This window comes from Arachis hypogaea, chromosome 11, assembly GCF_003086295.3.
Source record: "Arachis hypogaea cultivar Tifrunner chromosome 11, arahy.Tifrunner.gnm2.J5K5, whole genome shotgun sequence".
Classification (NCBI taxonomy): domain Eukaryota; kingdom Viridiplantae; phylum Streptophyta; class Magnoliopsida; order Fabales; family Fabaceae; genus Arachis; species Arachis hypogaea.
The window spans coordinates 148,082,098-148,104,066 of record NC_092046.1 but is presented as its reverse complement, the minus strand read 5'-3'; the positions used below and the strand labels follow the sequence as shown (position 1 = coordinate 148,104,066).

General features: G+C 35.6%; 3 protein-coding genes across 3 annotated transcripts; all 3 read left to right on the top strand.

The window, feature by feature from the left end:
* The first annotated feature begins 2,569 nt into the window (after nt 1–2,569).
* Nucleotides 2,570–7,228, top strand: LOC112723570 (adagio protein 1). The gene is made up of 2 exons (XM_025774983.3): nt 2,570–3,500; nt 5,165–7,228. Exons 1-2 carry the CDS (start codon nt 3,256–3,258, stop codon nt 6,771–6,773), a joined length of 1,854 nt encoding a protein of 617 aa, XP_025630768.1. The 5' UTR covers nt 2,570–3,255; the 3' UTR covers nt 6,774–7,228.
* Nucleotides 7,229–7,344: 116 nt separating this feature from the next.
* LOC112723571 (uncharacterized) lies at nt 7,345–10,548 on the top strand. The gene is made up of 4 exons (XM_029290368.2): nt 7,345–8,288; nt 9,004–9,101; nt 9,959–10,029; nt 10,118–10,548. The coding sequence occupies exons 1-3, from the start codon at nt 8,027–8,029 to the stop codon at nt 10,007–10,009; spliced, it is 411 nt and encodes a 136-aa protein (XP_029146201.1). The 5' UTR covers nt 7,345–8,026; the 3' UTR covers nt 10,010–10,029; nt 10,118–10,548.
* Nucleotides 10,549–11,656: 1,108 nt separating this feature from the next.
* Nucleotides 11,657–18,458, top strand: LOC112723569 (uncharacterized). Its single transcript, XM_025774982.3, has 15 exons — nt 11,657–12,107; nt 12,534–12,686; nt 12,898–13,306; nt 13,730–13,848; nt 13,941–14,018; nt 14,429–14,569; nt 15,007–15,051; nt 15,151–15,317; nt 15,557–15,635; nt 15,720–15,808; nt 16,001–16,130; nt 16,555–16,687; nt 16,927–17,072; nt 17,306–17,492; nt 17,682–18,458. The coding sequence occupies exons 1-15, from the start codon at nt 11,814–11,816 to the stop codon at nt 17,885–17,887; spliced, it is 2,376 nt and encodes a 791-aa protein (XP_025630767.1). The 5' UTR covers nt 11,657–11,813; the 3' UTR covers nt 17,888–18,458.
* The last annotated feature ends 3,511 nt before the right edge of the window (nt 18,459–21,969 follow it).

Below are 21,969 nucleotides of genomic sequence, written 5' to 3'. Positions count from 1 at the left end.
CAGCTTGAACCAGTGCGTTTGCTTGGTCGCTTATGGCCACAGTCCTTGAAGGCTTCACGACGTCGACTCGTGGGCTCAACGAGTCATCAACCCCCATGGTCGCTGTGCTACTCTGCTTCTTCTCCATGTGGATGGACCTGGAATGGGAATTAACGAAATGTATACGACATGTGTTGGCCACTTTAAAGAGAATATTGAAATTTGCTGAAGGGGATATTGAGATTAAGGTTAAGAAAATGGTAATTTGGAATTTTTAAGTATTAAGTTAGGATTTTTAGGCAATGGAGGTGTTTGAGATTTGGGAAAGAAGAGAGGAAGAGTTAAAAGATAATGGTAGGGTAATTCTGGAATTTTATTAAAAAGTCAACATAAATTTAGGATTTGGGTATTTTTGTCGTACGGAATCCATTTTTGATGGATACAACATTAGTTTCCTTCTTTAATGGGTACTTTTATTAACGTTCGTAAAGTTCATGGGTACAAATGGTTGTTTTTCATTAAATTAAATCAACTTATTAGAATTAGTTAAAATAGATCATACATACTATCAAATTCATCAATTTGAAATTGTGGCTGGTGCCTAAGCGTAAATCTTTCGTTGAAAATGGTTTCTCAGAACTAGTTATATTTGTGACTATTTATATGAAGATTTTTATAATATAAATATAATAAAATATCTTCCAATAATACTTAACAATGCTTAATATTGTCGAAAATATGCTATATATTGTAAGTAAAAAAAAAAAAAAAGACCAAACATTTCATGTTCATTATTCCCATATATATACTCCCTATCTATAAAGTTCTTACAGCTAATAACGATAACCTAGTATAGCAAAATCACCTTTAATTTGTCTCTCTCTTTTGGCAGAATCTTGAGCTTTTATTGTGTTTTTTTTTTTTATTAACTTTGAATGGATTTGCTTGTATCCTACGACGTTGGTGTATGGAGTAAGATGAGGCAAATAAAGAGTTAGCAATAAAACGAAAAGGGAGAGGTACCCTTTTTGTGTAAAAGCATGCACCTTACTCAAAACATATTAGCAAACATCAAAACAATGAAATAAGCCACGAGGCCAATATGGGGGATGGAACCAACTTACGATGTATAATATAATTTGACTTAACTTGGTTATAGTATATTATATATAATATATAAGGTGGATACTACCATGAAGATTTTACTATTGTCTTCATATGAAGATACTTCTTTTTTACCATTAGATGATAAAATGTATGGTTTGATTTTGATGTGTTGCAAAAGTGTTATTTTTTTTAAAGTGTGGCTAAACAAACAAAGTACACTTTTAACACAAGAATCTTCATAAAAAGATGTTTTTAGCATCTTCATTTGAGTAGTTGCCAATATATAATATAATATATATTTGAATAAAGAGTAGTTCGTTCCAACATTATATTGCATGGTAGAAAGAATGGGAAACAAATAATGGATATGGATGAATCTAAGTCCGACCCATGAAGCTATGTAAAAATCAGACGGCAATTACCTTTATTTGTTTTTCAATAAACCAAGTTATTATTATTATTATTATTATTATTATTATTATTATTATTATTATTATTATTATCACGTGTATGTATATTAAACGATGACACCATAAGTTATTGAATCGGTTTTGCTTCTTCTTGCAAGTCTTTCACAATACCATGTTTTTAGTTTCACTCTTAGGATAGTCACATTTTTAAGTTTATTATTTTATAGTTTCTTATTCATCTTTAATTCTTAAAGCTGCGTTTGTTTTCGAGAACAGGATATGATAAGACACTGAAAACAGGATAAGACAAGACATTGATGGACAGAGACACAAAATTTTGTGTTCTTGTATTTTGTTTGGCGATAAACTATAACAAATTATGAAAATCCAATTTATTCTCTTTTTTTTTTTCATTCAAAAAATTTAAGATAAAAAATATAATAATAAAAAATATAATTATGAAAAATTAACAAGAATAATGAAAGAAAAAATAAAAAATAAATTGTGTCATTTGTTAGTGTCTCTGTGTCTTTCCTGTCATGATGGACACAAAATACACTAATTCAGTGTTTCTGGACATATTGTCTCTGTTCATGTCTCATCTGTCAAACACGATTTTGTGTTTCTGTGTTCCTATCTTAGTATCCTGTTTTTGTAAATAAAGGCGGCCTAAAAATTGGTTTGGAGAAACAAAGATATCTATCTATTGTAATTTTTTAGATGTTATTATATCAATTATAATTTCTTAACTTTATTTTAAAAAATCTATTATAAAATTAAAAAGTTGATACACTTAGTTTTGAATATAATTAATTTTTATATAATTTATAAACTTAATTATACATTTGACCCCAATTTTTTTTTCCAAGATCCGCCACTACATGTGGGTATTCACACACTAATTATTAATGTCATCTACCATCATTGTTAGTTAGGCCTCCATACAAGGTAAATTATCTACCTGTCCACAAAAGGAGTTGCCAACTTTCTTTTGCCAATTCCTAGCACCATGACAAATAAGGAGAACAAGTGAAAGTGTGGCAAAGTTAACCAAACCCACGGAACTATAGTAACTTTGTTTTGTGGTTTATGGTTTCTACACATTTTATTCTAATTTAATCTCTTAAAAGTTAAATAAATTTTGCGCACATGGAACATTGAGAACCATGTGGATTCATAAGTCCTATTATTGGATGAGATGTATACATACAACAATAAAGGTCATTGCGTACTACACAAAAATCTAGATTGATCACTTTATATTATAGAATCTTTTTAATTATTTTTCATCTATCCATCATTTTTATTGAATTTTCTTCTGACCTTCTCCTCACATCCAATGAGATTATGCATATTTCATTGATGTTTAAATTTTTTTTTATTAATAATAGATATGAGTTCAATTGTAATTAGTTAAGTCATTTTATCATATGCCGATTAAATGTACATAACTCTATTGTGGCAGTATATAAGAAACAAAAGGCGGTGGTAAGCGATATTGTTAGCTGAGAGAAGAGAAAGAAAGAGTGTGTGTTGTTGTTAACAGTTATCGGAAGCTACTGGAAACGCCGCTACGCCACTCGTTTTATGCCTCACCGACTCATCAACTGAAAAAGGAGAAAAAGAAAAGGAAGATACATATCTGTTGTTTGTTTCTTATTCTTGATACTCCGATTGGAAAATTAGTTATCGCTACGGTGGTTCAGTAATTGATGGTGTATGGGTACTGCAACCGCCGTCTAAGGGGGAGATTGGGGGAATGGAGTGGGACAGCAACTCGGATCTGAGCGGCGAGGAGGAAGAGGAGGGAGCGTTCGACTTCACCCACGCCGACGCCGATGATTGCCCTCTCCCGTTTCCCGTCGAGAACCTTCTTCTGCAGAAGGCGCCATGCGGAGTCGTCGTCACCGACGCACTCGAGCCTGACCACCCTATTATCTACGTCAACACCGTCTTCGAGATCGTCACCGGTTACCGCGCCGAGGAGGTCCTCGGTCGCAATTGGTCAGTTTCACCTTCAATTGCACTTTCCTTTTTAGCTTTTTACCTCAGTTTGGTTATGCTCTTTCCATGTGGAACGGATTTTTGGTGGTAGCTTTAGGTTTTTAGAGGGAAGGAGAAGGAATCAAACATAAAAGGAGGGTTTAGAGAGGGAAGTACTCTGTTTTCCCATTACATTTGGGGTTAATAATATTTGAGAAAAAAATATGAGGGGGGATTAAGGATATCCATAATATTTGTAAGTAACTGCAAAAATTGATGAGTATATAAGGCTCTGCCTCCGAGTCTGACCTTGGTTGCAGCTGTTGGGCTTATTGGTGTCCTTTAGAAGGAAATTAACATGACATGCTGCCAATATTTAGAGTTTAGGCAGGTTTTGATGGGTAAATAGTCTTGGAACTTTAGTGTATATATGAACTAGGAGTGGAAGGTTTTGATTTTTGACTTCTGACTGGTAGCTTATGAGTGATACTGACTCTGGCCATGCATGAATGTTGCTATGGGGAATTTTGTTGACTCAATATATTGTGGATATCTCGTTACTGCTATGTGCTGGCTGTAAATGGTTGGAAATCTGGATGCTTTTGATATTGAAGGTGTCCAGATGGCTTATTTGCTATATGTATCATTCTATCATTCAAAGGCATGGCAAAGGTTCAGTAAACGGTTGGACATCTGTAGAAAGACACTATGATGCTTTTGATATTGAAGGTGTCCTGGTGGTTTATTTGCTATATGTATCATTCTATCAGGCAAACACATGTTATTGATTGTTAGCGAAGGTTTGGTACATGTGTTGTGTCCTGCATTCCTGTTTGTTGTCCAGTAATAGAAGAGCTTATTAGTGTGTATTCTGATTCCTTCCATGAAGATTTTATTAGAAATAGTCACTGCTTCAATTGTGTTTGGGAGCTTGTAATATTTTTTGATATTTAGGGTTTAGGGTAGGGCCATTTCATTTTGAGGGTCCATAGTTTAATGAATTGTTAAGTCTTTTTATGGTTGATGCTGCATGCAAAGGACTTGGTTTATGATATGTTAGGATCCGTTATTTTCTGGTTTGGTCAGTATTAGGTCAATTACAACTATATGGCGAGCTCAGAGTATTGGGAAACACTCGGGTAAAAGTATTAATACATGGGAGAGATTAAGAGAAGCTTATTGAAAACTCTTGTTATGGATTCATAAAGTCTAGTATGGCTGATGGTGTAAAAGATGACCAATTGCATTACCATGATGATACGGATTCTTTAAATTTAAAGTAATCGTGAACATGATAACAAAACAAACTACATCTCTTTCTTGGTATATGTCTTTAGATTTAGAGGCATCTTGATTGATACAAAATCCTGAAACTTCTCTGTCTATAAACCATGAATAATTTTGAGTTCTATTTAAGATGAGATATTTGTTACTGGAAATGTGGTAATTCTTGATAGCTTTGTTCAAATAAGGACTTCATATTGACCCTAAATGTTGATGTATTCTCATTGATCTTTTGATCAGAATGGGTATTCTTTTACTGCTTTGGGGAAGTAAAGGAAAGAAAAGAAAGCTGGAGTGTGTTCTATATAGTTAACAAACTATATATGCTGGCTTTGTAGCATGTATTGCTTAGTATTTCTAGTTCCATGAGTTTATTTTTAATCATCTCAAATATTTTGCAGCCGCTTCTTGCAATGTCGAGGTCCATTTGCCAAGAGAAGGCATCCATTGGTGGAATCAACAGTAATTTCAGAAATTAGAAGATGCCTTGAGGAGGGGATCGAATTCCAAGGTGAGTTGCTGAACTTTAGGAAAGATGGATCTCCACTGATGAACAGATTGCGGCTGACGCCGATATATGGAGATGATGAGACTATAACACATGTAATTGGAATCCAGTTCTTCACAGAGGCAAACATTGATCTAGGTCCTCTTCATGGTTCTTCACTTAAAGAATCTACTAAGTCATCTGATCGATTTCATTCTGTGCCTTCCTCTTTTCATCCTCTTCCACCAGGAGAGCGAAATGTATCTCGTGGAGTGTGTGGGATATTCCAGTTGAGTGATGAGGTACTGTCTCTGAAGATACTTGCTTGTTTAACTCCAAGAGATATTGCATCAGTTAGCTCTGTCTGTAGGAGATTGTATGAGCTGACAAAAAATGAAGATCTTTGGAGAATGGTGTGCCAAAATGCATGGGGCAGTGAGACTACACGTGTGTTAGAGACTGTGCCTGGTGCGAAGAGGCTTGGATGGGGTCGGTTGGCAAGGGAATTGACCACCCTTGAAGCAGCAGCATGGAGGAAGTTGACTGTTGGAGGTGCTGTTGAACCCTCACGCTGTAATTTCAGTGCTTGTGCTGTGGGCAATAGAGTAGTCCTGTTTGGTGGTGAAGGAGTTAACATGCAACCTATGAATGACACCTTTGTATTGGATCTCAATTCTAATAATCCCGAGTGGCAACACGTCCAGGTAAGCTCTCCTCCTCCTGGTCGATGGGGCCACACCATTTCTTGTGTCAATGGTTCTAATTTGGTTGTATTTGGAGGATGTGGAAGGCAGGGCCTGCTCAACGATGTGTTTGTTCTGGACCTGGACGCAAAGCCTCCAACTTGGCGTGAAATTTCTGGATTGGCACCGCCCCTTCCAAGGTCGTGGCATAGCTCCTGTACTCTTGATGGTACTAAGTTGATTGTTTCTGGAGGCTGTGCAGACTCTGGAGTGTTATTGAGTGATACTTTCCTCCTTGATTTGTCCATGGAGAAGCCTGTCTGGAGAGAGATACCAGTGGCATGGACTCCACCTTCTCGATTGGGCCACACATTGTCTGTTTATGGTGGTAGGAAAATACTAATGTTTGGGGGTCTGGCTAAGAGCGGACCCTTACGTTTTCGTTCCAGTGATGTATTCACTATGGATCTAAGTGAGGAGGAGCCTTGTTGGAGATGTGTAACAGGGAGTGGAATGCCCGGTGCCGGAAATCCCGGGGGCATAGCTCCTCCTCCTAGACTTGATCATGTGGCTGTCAGTCTTCCAGGTGGGAGAATTCTGATATTTGGTGGGTCTGTTGCAGGTCTTCATTCTGCCTCTCAGCTTTATATTCTTGACCCAACCGATGAGAAGCCCACATGGAGGATTCTAAACGTACCTGGTCGCCCTCCGAGATTTGCTTGGGGACACAGTACATGTGTTGTTGGAGGGACAAGAGCTATTGTATTGGGTGGTCAAACCGGGGAGGAATGGATGCTAAGTGAGCTCCATGAACTTTCGCTTGCGAGTTCTGTCCTATAGATCCTGCAAATAAACACTAGTGTGGTGAAGGGTTGATTGCTACATGGCTTGGCTTGAAGTTGTGAAGTCATTTTAAGCGGAAATTGGCGGGAATGATTGCATTAGCCACCGATGACTTGACAAGCTCTGCTCGGGTCAGAAGTCAGAACATGTAGGTTTGGTTCTGACTCGAGAACTGGTTTTCTGAGTGACATGCGACCATGTTTTTTTTTGTGAGGATGCATGAGACTTTGCCCTTCAGTACTCTACGCGCAATGAATTATTCTTCCTGAATAGATTACTAGTGGTAATATCTTAGGGTAGTTTCTCAAATCATGTGTTTGTTGTTTTGTTCAAACTCTGTAATCTGAACGCACGACAAAAGGAACAAAAGAAGTAAAAAAGGAAAATGAATGTTGAGCAACGTAGCTATATTTCCGTCGCCACATACATAAACTGTTGATGGTTGTTGCAAATTACATCTGTGTATACCATTACTATACATCTATACCGTACACTTGAGCCCATGTAGCCTATTTGAGTGGATTGATTTGAATTTGTATTATTGGCGTTGTCACAGCTCACAGGCTTCTCAGTTCTCAGAATCCTGTAACATTATTGGAGCATTTGTGTGGCCTGTTACTGTTTTTTCTCCCTCAAGCACTAATTCTCAGAAGCAAATATATGCATTTACTTTTTACTTGGAGACGGGTGGAATTTGGTGTTAGATATATATAATTTTGACCCTTAATTTTGTTCACTATTTAAGTATTTATACAATGTGTAAAATATATTTTGTAGTTACTATTGTCTATTGTGTATCTCATTTTTTGCCTTTGTAAAAGACAAAGGTAGCTTAAGTGCCTAACAGGCGGGATGGCTATTAAAACGGTAGTAAGGTTAATGTCTTAATGAGAATGAAAATCATTGGAAATTAGGAATGGAGAAGTGAATTAATGGTTTAATTAACAAAATAATTAAATAATTAACAGTGAAAAAGGAAGAGTTATTGGGAAGAAAAGAATGGGGTGGGAAAGTACATAGAAAGAGAAGAAAAAGATCAAACATCCAACCAAACCCCCATCCCCATTCCCCCAACTTGGTTTGTGTGAAAAGTGTGAACACACAACTCTCTCTCTCTCTCTCTCTCACTACACTCTCCACTCCTCACTCCCTCTTTCTTCATCTTCGTCTTTAGCTTTGTCTCTTTTTTCCTTTTCTTTTTTTTCTCTTTCTCAAAAGCCCGCTGCGATTCTAATCTCTCCGTCGCCGCAATGCCTCCTATCAACGCAGAATCTACGCCGCCACCAGTCATCGGCAAAATCGGGCCTTACACCGTCTTCATGACACCGCCTTCTACTCCCAAGCCCGCCGAACCTCCCGTCGTCCTCCCACCTTCCCCCAACAAGATCTCCCCGCCTCCCGTTCAGCCTCCTCCGCCGCAGATTCAGAAGCCCGTTCTCTCCTCCGAGAAATCACTCTCCGACGGTTCCGTTTCTGGCTTCTTCAGGAATGCTGTCGCTAAGGTTCAAACTGGTGAGCACTTTACTCTCTCAGCTTTGCGTCTTAGCTCACTTCGCTTTGCATTGCGTTCTATTCGCTTTTCTCTGCTGTTTAGGTAACGAAATTTAATGAGAAAAAAAGGAGCGAATTTTTTACTCTCAGAGAAAAAAAAAGAGTTGAATTTTTTTGAAATGAGTTGTTGAAAAGTCATGTGATGGAGATGTTGGTGGATGATGATCAGTGTCAGTGTGATGCTATCTATTTTTAGAAATATCTTGATTTGATTTGGTAACATTATTCTACTCCATTTTATATAGCTAGATTATTATTATTATTATTATTATAATAATAATGACTAAATCTAGTGGTTTCTGTTTTCTTCCTTATGTTCCGGTGAGATTCATTATTGTTTATAAAATGCAATTTTTAGCTGCTATTTACAAAACATTTTGCATATGTCTAATCTAATTTTGGGGTTGGAAAACTGATAAGTAAATGAAATAATGAAGGTCTGGATTTGCTCGTCTTATCTGTTTCCTTGGTTTTCTTAAGGAAGGGAAAGTGAACATTGCCTTTGGTTGAGTGAATGGCATGTAAGCTGTTTTGGGCATTTCATCATAACACTACATGTTATGTTCTTACATTCGATAGAAAAGATTTCCAATTGGTTCTAAATTGTCTATTTTTTTTCTCTATTTTTTAAATTAATTTTTTGCATAGTTCATAACCATTTACCTTTCTTATACAGCCCACTCAAGTCTAGATGATCATCTGGCGCGTTGGTTTGGGTTGAATCAGTCAAAGTATCAATGGGCCCTTGATGATTATTACGAGAGCAAGGGAATGGTGAGCAAGTATTATCATGTATATCTAAGATTAATAGTTTAATACAATACCAACCAACCCCCCAAACCCAAAAAAAAAACATATTATAAGATTAGTTATTATATGCTTTCAGAATTGGATATTGTGCTCTCGTTTCCTTGTTGTATGTGATTGCCTTTTTTAACTCGAACAGATATTCTGATATGCAACTAATTCACTATAGTCTTATTATAAAGGTCCTTTCCTGTGTGCTATTTGATTGAGGAGGAATTGACTGAAACTTTGGTTTGAGTTTGTTAAGGATAAGTCTTTTAAGTTAAGTTTGTCTTTGGGACACAAGCTTTGTGTGCAAGTTACTGTAGATTTGTTTTGTTTCTGTTATAGTGAAGTACGATTTTTGGTCTGGTGAAATATCCTAGAGGATGAGAAGTTGAGGGAGCTAATGAGATCTTGTTACTTGTCAACATTAGGGACCTTTTCTGGTACCAACTTATGGTGGATCCCTTTGTGAACTTCTTATTTGCCTTATTCATTCCCAAGTTATCATGACCCAGGCAATTTGTAGCAATATGGTATTACATAATTGTGACAACGATTTTGGAACCTTCTATAATTGTGACAACGATTTCTAATAAATTGGATACTTCTTTTCCTTTTGCGTTTTTTTTTATTTTTTATTTTTGATACAAAATGTGTTAACTACTTGCTATGGTCGATTCTCTTTATCTTTCTCCATCACTTTCAATAGTATTACATGATAAAAATTCTAATAAACAGTCATGTAATGGTATATATATACTCTTTGCTTTTCAAAAGTGTCATAGCAAATACATCTGTTTGTTTTTGAGTTCTGAGAATTTGAGGCTTATTGATGGCAGGAAAAAGGAGAAAAAGTAAAAGAGATCTCAAGCAAAGTGCAGAATGTATAACTTGCCAAGGGCTGTGGGGGGTAAATACTACCTTTTGCTTTGCAATATTTGTTATCCTCAAAATGTATTAGGGAAGACCAATTAATGGTTATTATTAATATTATGCAGGATTAATCAGAAGACTCTTGGAGTAGAGTATATTTATATACCTTTTGTACTTACATGTGGGGTTAGAACAAATGAGTCTGAAATGTCAAATATTTCTTTGATCTGATTCAGTGGTTGTTTTCCAACTCCAGAAGTTGAGTCTCATTATTTTGATAGTATCATCATCAAGCTATCATCGCGTGGGGCGATGGTTTTGATCTACTTGTATTCTAGTGTCTGTCGTGTAATGTCTTTGGATTTGCAAAACCTCGGAGCTGTTCTTTTTCAAGGATAGTGGCCTTGTCATCAATCTCAGGGCTAATTAATTCCAATGCAATTCCCTATAATTATAAGTATAATTTAGAAATTAATCCTCTATTGGTTTTATTTTTGTTATGTATAAGACAATAAGAGGTTTATACAACTATTGCCTATATCAGGACTTGAATCTAGCTTTGTTCTTTTAGAGTATAACTACTTTGCAGCTACATTCAACCCACTCTATCCTTGGGGGTGGTTAATTTCTAGAGTATATTCAATTCAATTATACGCGACATACTCATGAAAAATGTTAAATCCCTGAGGTGTATCCACGATTGCATCGAAGTCGCTTTCTTGTCGGCCCATAGATGTATCAATAATCAATAGAGCATGATCACATGGCTCAATAAGCATTGTCTTGATTTCTTTCTTTAGATGCATTTTGTAGGTCAGTAACATCAAATTATCAAAATGGCTAGAGAAAAATGAGGAACTAGTTAGACTGAGCTTGCTTCAACCTATTTCACTAGAAAATTGCTTTCGTGTAAAAAAAAATTCCCCAACCTTTTCCGTAAATTGCACAAATAATTTTTCAAAAGAAAATATAAGTTGTAAAATGATTTTTTTTTCTTTAAAAGAAAGTTTAAAACAAGCACTCTAGTTGCTTATGTATACGCCATCACGATTCTACCTCTTTTTGGTGCAAAAATTGATTTTCCTTGCCTTTATTCTATTCTTTTCTTTTCTCTTACCCTTTTTTTTTTCTCTCTTTTTTCTTTTCTTTCTCAAAGTCGGTGTCTACACAAAAGAAAGTTTGTACTTTGTGCTTGTTTGGGCGTCATTATAAAAAAATATTTTTTTTTAATAAAAGATCTTTTATTTTTTAGCGTGTTTGGCAAATTTCTAGTAGTAAAAGTAAAAACACTAGAAAAATAAAAAAATATCTTTTTTGAGAAGCTGTAATTTACATCTTTTTTTAAAAGATCTTTTTTTCTTTAAAAAAAAATATTTTTCATATAATAAATAAACAAAAAGGTATTTTTATATTGTTATACCCAAACATAATTGATAAATAAAAAAAATCTTTTTACATGAGATACTCAAATATAAAATTACTTTTATTTTTTCATAAGATTTAAAAAAAAAACTTAAAAAAAATATTTTCTTAAAAGCTCACCCAAACAAGTCATTTTCCTAACACTTTTTCTTTAAGCACTTTTTGTTATATTTTCCATGACAGCCACCTATGGTAAAATTGGGCCCAAACCATATTGGGATGGACTCTATTGGGCCGAAGTCATGGACATAATGTAGGTGCCCCATAGTGACCCTCTTCACTTTTTGTTATTCTCTTATCTTCTCTTCTCTTCAACTGAGTTCAACTACGGCGCGTTAAGCTGTGCCGCCACCACTCTTCCCACTCAGCGTTTCGTTCAGTTTCAGCTACAGCATCAGCATGATTAAGGGAGGCCAAAACTACGTGTCGTCGCCACCGGCGTTCTCGAACGACGGCAATCGTGTCCTCGTTTGCACCGGCAACACCGTCTCCATCTTCAGCAGCTCCACCGGCTTGCAGGTTTCTTCCTTGGAAGGTCACACTGCTCCTGTTACCTCCGTGGTCGTGGTGCCCGCTACTGACATCTTGTGCTACTGTTGGACCTCTTCTTTTGATGGCACCGTTCGTTATTGGGACTTCTCTGTTCCCGAAACGGTTAAGAAACTCGATTTGGGCATGCCTATTTTCTCCATGGTAACGTTTTCAGTAAAGTTTCAACCTTTTTTATGAGAAAACTTCGGGTTTTGTTAGCTGCTTTTATTCGTTGTTGTGACTTTAGACTTATGAGCTGAAGGAAACAATGCTTGTTCTTTTGGGTTCACAATACTTGAACAAGAGACATTGCCAAACACTTGAGTAAACTAAGTGTTGGTAAATTTGAATGTTTTTCTAGTAATAAACATTACAAGCTGAAAAATTTTGGGTATTGAAACAAGGTAGGTAATTTCAGTTAGATGTTTTCATATCATCTTGGTGAAAGTGGTTTGATATTTAAATCCTTGTGTTTTGCTAGAGGGTTAGGAACTAGTGGATACCTTCCTATGAATGTTTGTTTGTTTGCATTTTGCATTGTAAGGAAGTTATTGCTAACTTTTGTTTGATCAATTCTGTATCTTTTAGGTGATACCTTCATTTTTGGGCTCTCCAGAAGAAAACAATGCAAAGACGGCCAATGTTTTTGCCTATGTGTCTGTTCATGACGGAAAAGCTTGGCAGATCAGGAAGTGCAGTTTAACAAACTATCGGAAGGTTGGCAAACTTGTCTTGAAAGAGGTAAAATTTGATGGAAACTACACTGTTACATGTTAGTTTGGTTTTGCTATGATTGTAGAGAATATATGAAGCACATTAATTAATGTTATCGCAGACCAAAAGTAATTTGATTTCTGTTCATCCTATTTGCAGTCAACCTGCATGATAATGCAATTTAATTATGACTACTGTTGTTGATCATGTGCATGAATGTTTTCTCACGTTTTTGCAGACAGAACGACCAGAACCGTTGATCATTAGTCCCTCAGGAAAATTTTTGGGTATAAAACACAAGCGCAAGCTTCATATTTGGAAACTTCCTAGAGTGGAGTCTGATGTTGCTGTGGCAAAGAAGATTACCCTCCACCATACAAAAACCATTACAGTTCTTGCATTCCATCCAACAGAGAGAACTGTGGCTGCTGGTGATGTAACTGGAAGAATGTTGATTTGGAGAGGATTCGGTACTCAAAAGTTTCTGGATCACAGTGGATCAAATAACAGAATATCAATGAATGATGGGGAAGATAAGCATGGGGTAAGGCAAAATGACGATGCTGAATCATGCTCAGTGTGGCATTGGCACTCTGCTGGAGTTTGTCTTCTATCTTTCTCTCCTGACGGAGCCTATTTGTATTCAGGTGAAGATATATCTCAAAATTGAGTAGAAATCAAAATATTTTCCCGAAATATATTACAAAAGAATTGAACTTGGTAATTGGAGTGTAGAGTGTTTGAGAAGCCAGTATTTGGTAGTTCTGTATTCTTTCTAGTTGGAAAACTTTTTGAATAATCTGTGTAATGTTGTCATTTTATTGTTCATATGTTTGAAAGATGCTGGAACTAGACTGTGATTTGATTTACTTAGTAAACGTCTTTATGACTTCAAGTTACCCTTTTTGAGTGAGAGTGATACTTGCATCTTATACATGTGGTGGCACCTGAATGTTTTAGAAAACACAAAACGTGTCATACGGTCAATATCAATATCTCGTCTTTTGCCAAGCAGGATGTTACTGCCTTTTCCAAATATAATACTCTGGCTGTATGGCTTCTTATAATAGGGGGGACGGAAGGAGTTCTGGTACTTTGGCAGTTGGACTCTGGAAAGAAGAAATTTTTACCGAGAATTGGATCCCCGCTTTTGTACTTCATTGAATCTCCAGATCCTTCGCTTTCCCTGGTAAGAATCACATTTGTATAGGTGAACAATTAATTATAAGTATCTGCTTCTTGATGCCAAACTGTTTCAGTTTAACTAATTAATGTACACAGATATCTTGTGCAGATAACCAAATTCATATGCTGAAGACCCCTTCAATGGAAATAATCAAATCCATCTCAGGCATCAAGGTTATTCCTCTTTTAGGCCTTCATGTACTTTATAGCAAAGTGTGTACTAAAATTTTTCGTTATTGAATAATTTGTAAAGCCACATTGATCATATATAACCACAATTAGTTATTTGGAAAGTGTATTTTTGCGCCTTTCTCTTTACATTTCAAACTCAGTTTTTTTTAAAATATATATATTTTTTAATGAAAGTTCGATGTTTGAGTTCTTTTTTTTAAGGCAAACCATTACAAAAAATATGATAACTTTTATATTGGAGGCTTTACCATTTTTTTTAAACAAAGGTCCTGTACGAATGATGAAAGAGTGCCTTTATATTGAAAAATGTAGTGCATGCATACATAGTTTTTCATAAAAACTTGTGATGCAGCTTGATTTAACTTCACACTGCACTTATGTTTTGTATTCAGCCCCCTTTATCTTATCAAGAAATATGCGAGAGTTTTTCTGGCAAAGCTGCTTTTGACTGCACTTCTGGTTTAGTGGCTGTACAGACAGAGAACTATGGCATACAATTCTACAGCTTGCTTGCTAATCGTGGAGTTTATGAGGTAATAGATTTTGTTTAGATTTGTCGATTGACTTTCTTAAAGTAGCTTGAGCCCCACAAATTAATATTCCAGAGCTTTCAATTTCTCATATTTTGTTGTGTTTGTACACCATTCTCTTGTACTTTATCTCCCTTTTCAAATTCCATAGCAGGGGCTTATAAAATAGAGAAATCCATGCTGGATTTTGGTCAGGGGTAGGGGAATGTAGAAATGACCACCTTATTTGTCATTTTGTTGGGATGCTTGTAGTAAACCAAATAAGGAGGGAAGATTAGGCCCTGGTTAGGTCATTTGTTTTTTGCAACTCTGGTTGTCTCTCTTTATCATGATTTTCCCTTCCACCTGCTAACAGTATATAGGTTCTCACAATTTGTGATTACTTTTTCTGATATTCACCTTCAATCCGAAAGATAAGATGTGACTTGTTACTTTTGTAGGTTCAAGTCTGTGAAAGAAACCACCAACCCGCTGATGAGGTCACGGTATGTGAATACACAAACTTATCTAGTTGCTTATGAATATCCCATCCTCTTTTGAAAACTAGGAGATTATTCAATTGATGAATTGGAATGTGGTTGCAGGTGGCAGTGACTTTGGTGGAGCTGTCGGTTGATGGTTCTATTATGGGTACTGTTGAAATTAAGCTTCCTGAAGAAGGAGTAGGAGGTCTTGTATCTTTGAAATTTTGGGATTTGGATTCAGATACCAAAAGATTTTCAGTATCCACTGTTATTTATGAACCTCACAGGTGAGTCCAAGGATTAATTTTGCAAGAAATTTGTAAAACCTTACAAAGCCTTATCATGGTTATATTTTTGGTCCGATGTGCCTAGCCATAGTGGTATGGTATATCCATATTTCAGTTCATTATTGTGATTTATTTCGTTTTTACTCTTTTTTGTAATTTTATTTAGAACAAATATTACGTGTAGTTCCTTCAGATGCATTAGAAAGAGGGGTTTACATTTTCTTTTTCCTTATTGATAGGGATGCTCATATATCTGCTATTGCTTTTCATCCAACCCATCGTATGGCTGTGAGTTCATCTTACGGTGGAGATTTCAAGGTACATTTAGACTTTAGAGAAATCGTTGTTGATGATGATGCTCATGATCTCTTTTAGTAATATTTGTTTCTTGGTATGATTCAGATATGGGTCTGCAAGGAAGGAGATATTCAGCAGAAAGGCCAGGCACTTCAGAATTCTGGTTGGATGTGCCATGCTGTTGGATCATACAAGTATATAATCCTGCTTTAATTGCTAGAAATGATATTTTATTTCGTAGGCTATGGATTTCAAAGTTGTACCAATTTGCATAAATGAAGAATTTACTGTTAATTTCAGGAGCACAATTAGAAAATGACTTAACTGCTGTTTGCTTATATATGCGACTATGCTGAATTATTGGTATGACTTATTTCCCTCTACAGGAATAAAGCAATGAGGGCTGCTACCTTTTCAGCCGATGGTTCTGTTCTGGCTGTTGCAGCAGACACTGTTATTACTTTGTGGGACCCTGATAAGAATGTGCTTATGGCTGTTGTAGGGGAGACCCCAACGGTGATTTTCTTGGAACCTTGTTATTTCTCGTAGTTTGTTCATACCCTAGAATTATCTTGCAACATGCATCAAATCACCAGCAAACTAAGGAAGGGGGAAAATGCTGCATATCTTTTGCCCTTAATGTTGCACTTGTTTTATATGATAATTTTATATGGCATTGTAACTTTGTGCTGTGCTGGTGGGATTGTGATGGCAATAGATGGATGAGATGAAATTGAGAACAGTTTCATGCATGCGAACTAAGTTTCAAATGAAAATCTTATAGGGCCTAGCTTCATAATAAATATCATGTATTAGGATTAAAAATACATTTTTGCCCCCAAAAAGGGAACTAAACTAAGAAAATACTATTAGGGTTCATTGATTCATGCATGTACATTGTCTGCATCTTGTCTTAACTGCCCATGCTTCTCTTTTTCAGCCAATTGTCAGCCTTGCCTTTGCTGGAAAGTCTGAGTATCTCTTGTCTGTTTCGCATGGTTTAAAACCACGACTGTCTGTTTGGAGTATGTCAAAGTTAGCTATGGCGTGGTCATACCGGCTTCAAATAGAAGGTTTTCTTTAAGACTTATTATTTTTACCTCCACTAATGTTAATGTGCATCCTAATGATTTTGTTATGTCTCTTGTAACTTCATTTTCTGCAGTGTGTCATAAATATTTTTTTTCATCACTGTTTCTTCTGTATCTTCCTGGAAACACTAGAAGATGTCTAAATGCTGCCTTGTTTCTGAATTTACGACTTAGGATGGAAATAGCGTCAATCTGACAATTTTTTGTGCATATTTTTTCAGCTGTTTCCCCGGCAATAGATTCATCGTATTTTGCTATCCTTGCTCTCCTTCCCGAATCAAATGAGCGTGCATTTAAAGGCAATGGAATAATCTTATTGTTCAATGCAACAGATCCCGTTCCCGTGGCTTCCATGTCTGTAACGAAGGTATGCTTGTTTCCTGAACCTTTGATCCCTTGATAAAATTCCAACTATACCCAACCACTTGAGCGATTAACTAACTAGAAGGCTGTTCAATTGTATTTGACTTTTTTTTATTGCATTCTTGAATATATTAAATGCTTAAAATCATAGACACATGTCTAGTGCATCAGTGAATTCTTTACTATAGAGATGATTTACAGTGCCTGTTTCTTCTCTGCCTTACCTTTTGTATTCAGGCTAAGGGAGGGGGACTTGCCTTTTTGAAAGGCGATCTGTCTGAACGGGCAGTTATTGATGGAAAAACGTCGCAGACACTGCTTGTATATATAAACGGAGATCGTGAATATGTCATCTTTGATCCGTATGACAAAGAAGGTCACGAACTTAGCATAATTAGGCAGGATGTTCCACTTGAAGAAACAGGTATTTGTCCAGGTTTTGTACTATTTGGTCGACATGTATGGAAGAGGTTGCATAGATTCAATCCCTCATTGATTGAAGAAAGTGAAAAATGATCTATCTGAAATAAATAATTGCACCTTTTTCTTTTATTTGGAATGATATTCTTGTTTAGATTTAGTTTCTCATTTTCCTTTTTCTCTGTGATTTCAGGACAATTTGGATATTCTTCCATTTATGGAGAGTTACCCAAGTTTGATTTGCAAAAGGACAAGACCGCGTCAGTTATATCTACGGCATCAGAGCGGCCTTGGGAAACCATATTTACTGGTTCAACACACATGTTGCCACCCCTCACAAAACTGTGTTCAGTGTTTTTGGAGTCTCTGCTGGAGAAAAGAACAGCTCTTGCAGAATGACACGCTGCATGCTTACGTGGAATCGTGTTCGAGGAATGATATATATTTTTATTTTGATGCTAGTTCCTAGCAGCAGAGCTCAAGGGTATTAACTTTTTAAGGATTGAGTGTAAAGTTGAGGCTGCCGTGTGTTCCATATGATTGTCCTAAATATTACCTACTTACAGCTGCAAGTTTGGTCACCATGGTCGGCATTCGCAATTTTGAATTTTCACATGATTTGTTTTCTACTTTGCTGATACAAAAACAAGAGCTTGGACAAGAAAGATTCATCTTCAAGTGGTTGGTTAGTCTGCTTATTAACCCTTATAGATTTACTTTCTCTCTATTTTGGGTTTGTATTATTTAGTTATCAGTTGAATGAAAAGAATTACTTTTACAAGAATGAATGTGATGATGTGGTGGGAGAAAGGCTTTCAATGTATCAATTTTGAAGTAGTTTTATTAGAAACTAATGTGTCTAGGTAGTATAGCTGGCAATGTTAGGGAAGGTACACTTTTATATGTTAACAATTTTATGAATTATGATCTTATATACATAGTAATGAATTGTTTTGTGCTTTAGTTACAACTACTTATTCATTTTAACCTAATATCTATGTCTATTTTGCTTTAGTTGGTCATGTATGTCTTAAGTCTTAACTAATGCCTTTGTTTTCCATTTTAAAATTCCAATTTGATGCCTTCATAAGGGTAGTGATAAAAGGAAATAAACACCATTGTGATATGAATGTATATCGTCATTTGATCCATGTAGTCGAACCCATCTTACAGGTATAACACTTCTATAGGGAAGAATTTCCCCAGCAAAACAGGTCACAAAATCATACCAATGTGTTAAGTCACCAACTCCTTAGAGAGAAGAATTTTCCACAACATAGGTTGGGAATCTAATATGGATAATAATAATAATAATTATTCTATTTATTAATTTCCTTGGAGGAGCTAGCTGGCTTTATTGATCTCTTATTGTTAATTATCGTTAGGTGCAAGTTATACCGATGATTTTTTTATTAAATAACTATTTTATCACATTGTTAAGTAACTATTTTTTTAGATTCTCCTACTTGCCTACAACATTGTTATGGCAGCGTTCAACTAACAAATACCATAAATACTATTAATAGAATAAACTTTTTTTTTTTTAATGTAAATTCAGCTTTGGCATTATATGCTGATTGTTGTGTATTACATAATGCAAAATTGTTATATTTAAAACAGAATCTCTGTTCCTAAGGTTGCATTATCTGTCAGTGGACCACCTTAATTTATTTAATTTGATCCATGTCTATAATCTGCTTATTGCTATTTTCTACTACTACATGATTTGCCCATGGCAGCACCTAACCTGAACTTAAGCACATGCACATCAAAATATATTAAGAATTTAATTTCAATGTACTGTCCCTTTAGTAGTTTTACACGTGTATCGAATTATGTAATATTCACCGAAAAACAAATATGATTGGATGGTTGTGTAAAACACAATAGTTATTAAAATTAAACTCATATTAAAATAGTGAATTACACAAACATTTTTAGAGAGGTGATATTACACAACACACTTTGATTCACTATGGTAGCGTTTGTTTTGAGGTACTGAGACAGAGACTAAGAGACTGAAACTCAGTATCATATTTGTTGGTTCAAAGATTGATATTAAAATTTTTGTTTCTGTCTCCAAAATTTCAGTATTTCAGTACCTCCAAAAAGTGAAGACAAAGGGGACTAAAATTTTTTAAAATGAAGACTGAAATTTTAATAACATTTTATACCTAAAATACCCTAATTTCAATTAATTAATTTCAATTTTACCCTTTGTGCAAATTAAATTAGAGTTTCATTCTTATTTCAATTTCTATTTCTCATTTTGCATTAAACAAAATACTGAGATTTATTTCAATCTTTGTCTTTCAATCTCAATTTTTCTATCTCTGTCTCTACACCAAACGCTACCTATAAATATACACTAAATAGTTTTACGCCGTGACACAGAAATTAAACAATATGCAAGAGAAATAGTAGTTAATGTATAATATTATTAGTTTCATGAAAATGTGGACATGTGAACCCCCAGTTGATATTAAGTAATTAATAATTAATGTGAAAAAAGTTAGTGAGGGAAGTGTAGATGACAGCTCTATAGTGGGCCTTGCAATTCCAAAAATGGGGGATAAAATCATAAAATGCATATGTCAACTTGCATGACAGCCGAATACATCCATGAAAATTCTTGATCCGTACCTATTTCTTCTTCTCTGTTATGTTCATTCATCATAACAATACAACAAATCTTGCCTCAAATAAATAACTTCAGTGTTTATCCATTGGCATAAAATAATAAGGGTAAAAATCAACATGGTTACACTTATTGTTACACTCAATTCTCATTGTATTAGACTTTTAACTTTTGAGAGTTGCAAAAGTTCAATAGTATTTGCCATATGATCATTTTCTTTTCCTTATGCATATAATGGGAGAATATCTATTCCGATCCCTAATAATTTTTTTGAAGAATTATGAGGCTTTTAAAAAAAAATTATCCATTTCAGTTTTTAATATTTAATTTTGCAAGTTAATGATCTCTTTTCAGAACAGAAAAACTAATCAATCTCATAGAAATAAAGATCAAAAGTCGAAAAGAATATTTTTTTTATCAGGTCTAGTAGATAAATAATGGAGAATCTGAATAACATGAACAACGGGTTGAATAAATTTAAAAAAAAAAAACACTCCACCCAAATTACTCAACCGAAAAATCTCCTTCAGTAATTAAAAAATTTTAACTATCCATTATACCCTAATTTACCAAAGTACCAGCTTCTTCCCCAAATTCTCTGCCGTCGCCGCCTCACCAACAAGGCAACAAGCCCTTTTCGTTGGCGTCACTCTTTCCCTCACCGGACATCATCATCACCTCCTGGGTTCTTCACGTCGTCGCTTGGTCGCCAACCAGCCCACCCATCGTCACCACCGGATCCTCCTCACCACCGCTGGTTCGTCAACAAGGACTCTCATCAGCACTTAAGGATAAACATCCACTTAAGAACAAAAATAATCATCTGCATACCTAGTAAATTGAACATCCAACATATTTTAATTGTATTTAACTAAACTCATTCCAATCAAATAACCATCCACATATCAACTAAAATGACCATTCGGCACATAAGAATTAAAATAATCATCCGCATATCTATTAAAATAACTCAAAGAGACAGCATAGCAGATAATAAATGACGAGCTCATGCTGAATGGAAACCCAGGTTGAACCTGGCGTCGTTTGTGACGACGTGGATGGAGTCCAAGTGCGGCAAGCTCATAATGTCCAGCATTAACAAGAACCACGTTGACATGGATGAGTACCCTTTCACCATTGAGCTCCAGGCAAGTCCAATTTTTTATTTTATTCATTTCATTCTTTAAAAACAGTGCTGTGCTTATTTTCTTCTAACAATTTTTTTAAAAACAGGCGGAACGACACGACTGTCTCCGACATCGATACGGGCTGCGGGGAGACAGTGGCACGGGGTGAGGTTGCAACGGTGTGCACGGGCAGCGGTGTTTCGACTACATCTGAATGGTGTTAGGAGGAACGGCAGCGTTATGATGTGTTGGAACGGTTGTCTCCGGCACCGACAACGAGTTTTGAGCGTAGACCAGAGATCGATGATGGTGAGTTTTGGACATGGAGGGGAGTACCGTATGGTGTGGGTGAACGGTTGAGATGAAATAGAAACGTGATGTGACGATATATTAAAAGGAGGTTTCGTTACCTAACCGTAATAATTTAAATTTAAAAATTAATTATTTTAATAAATTGAGAATCTGATTTTAATAATTAATTTAACTTTTTTTTTAAACTGTTGTTCATATTATTTAATATTTATATTATTTATCTTTATTTTTTTCTAAAATTAATGATTTCGTTGTGCTTTGAAATAATTATGAGTAAATATTTAGAATATTTCTTATAATGGGTTTTGCACTTTTTGACATGTAGCTTGCTCCTAAAATTAGCCAAAATTGGTTGAAAATTTAGGGGAAAAAAAAAAAGAAAAGAAAGAGAAAACCAGTTATTA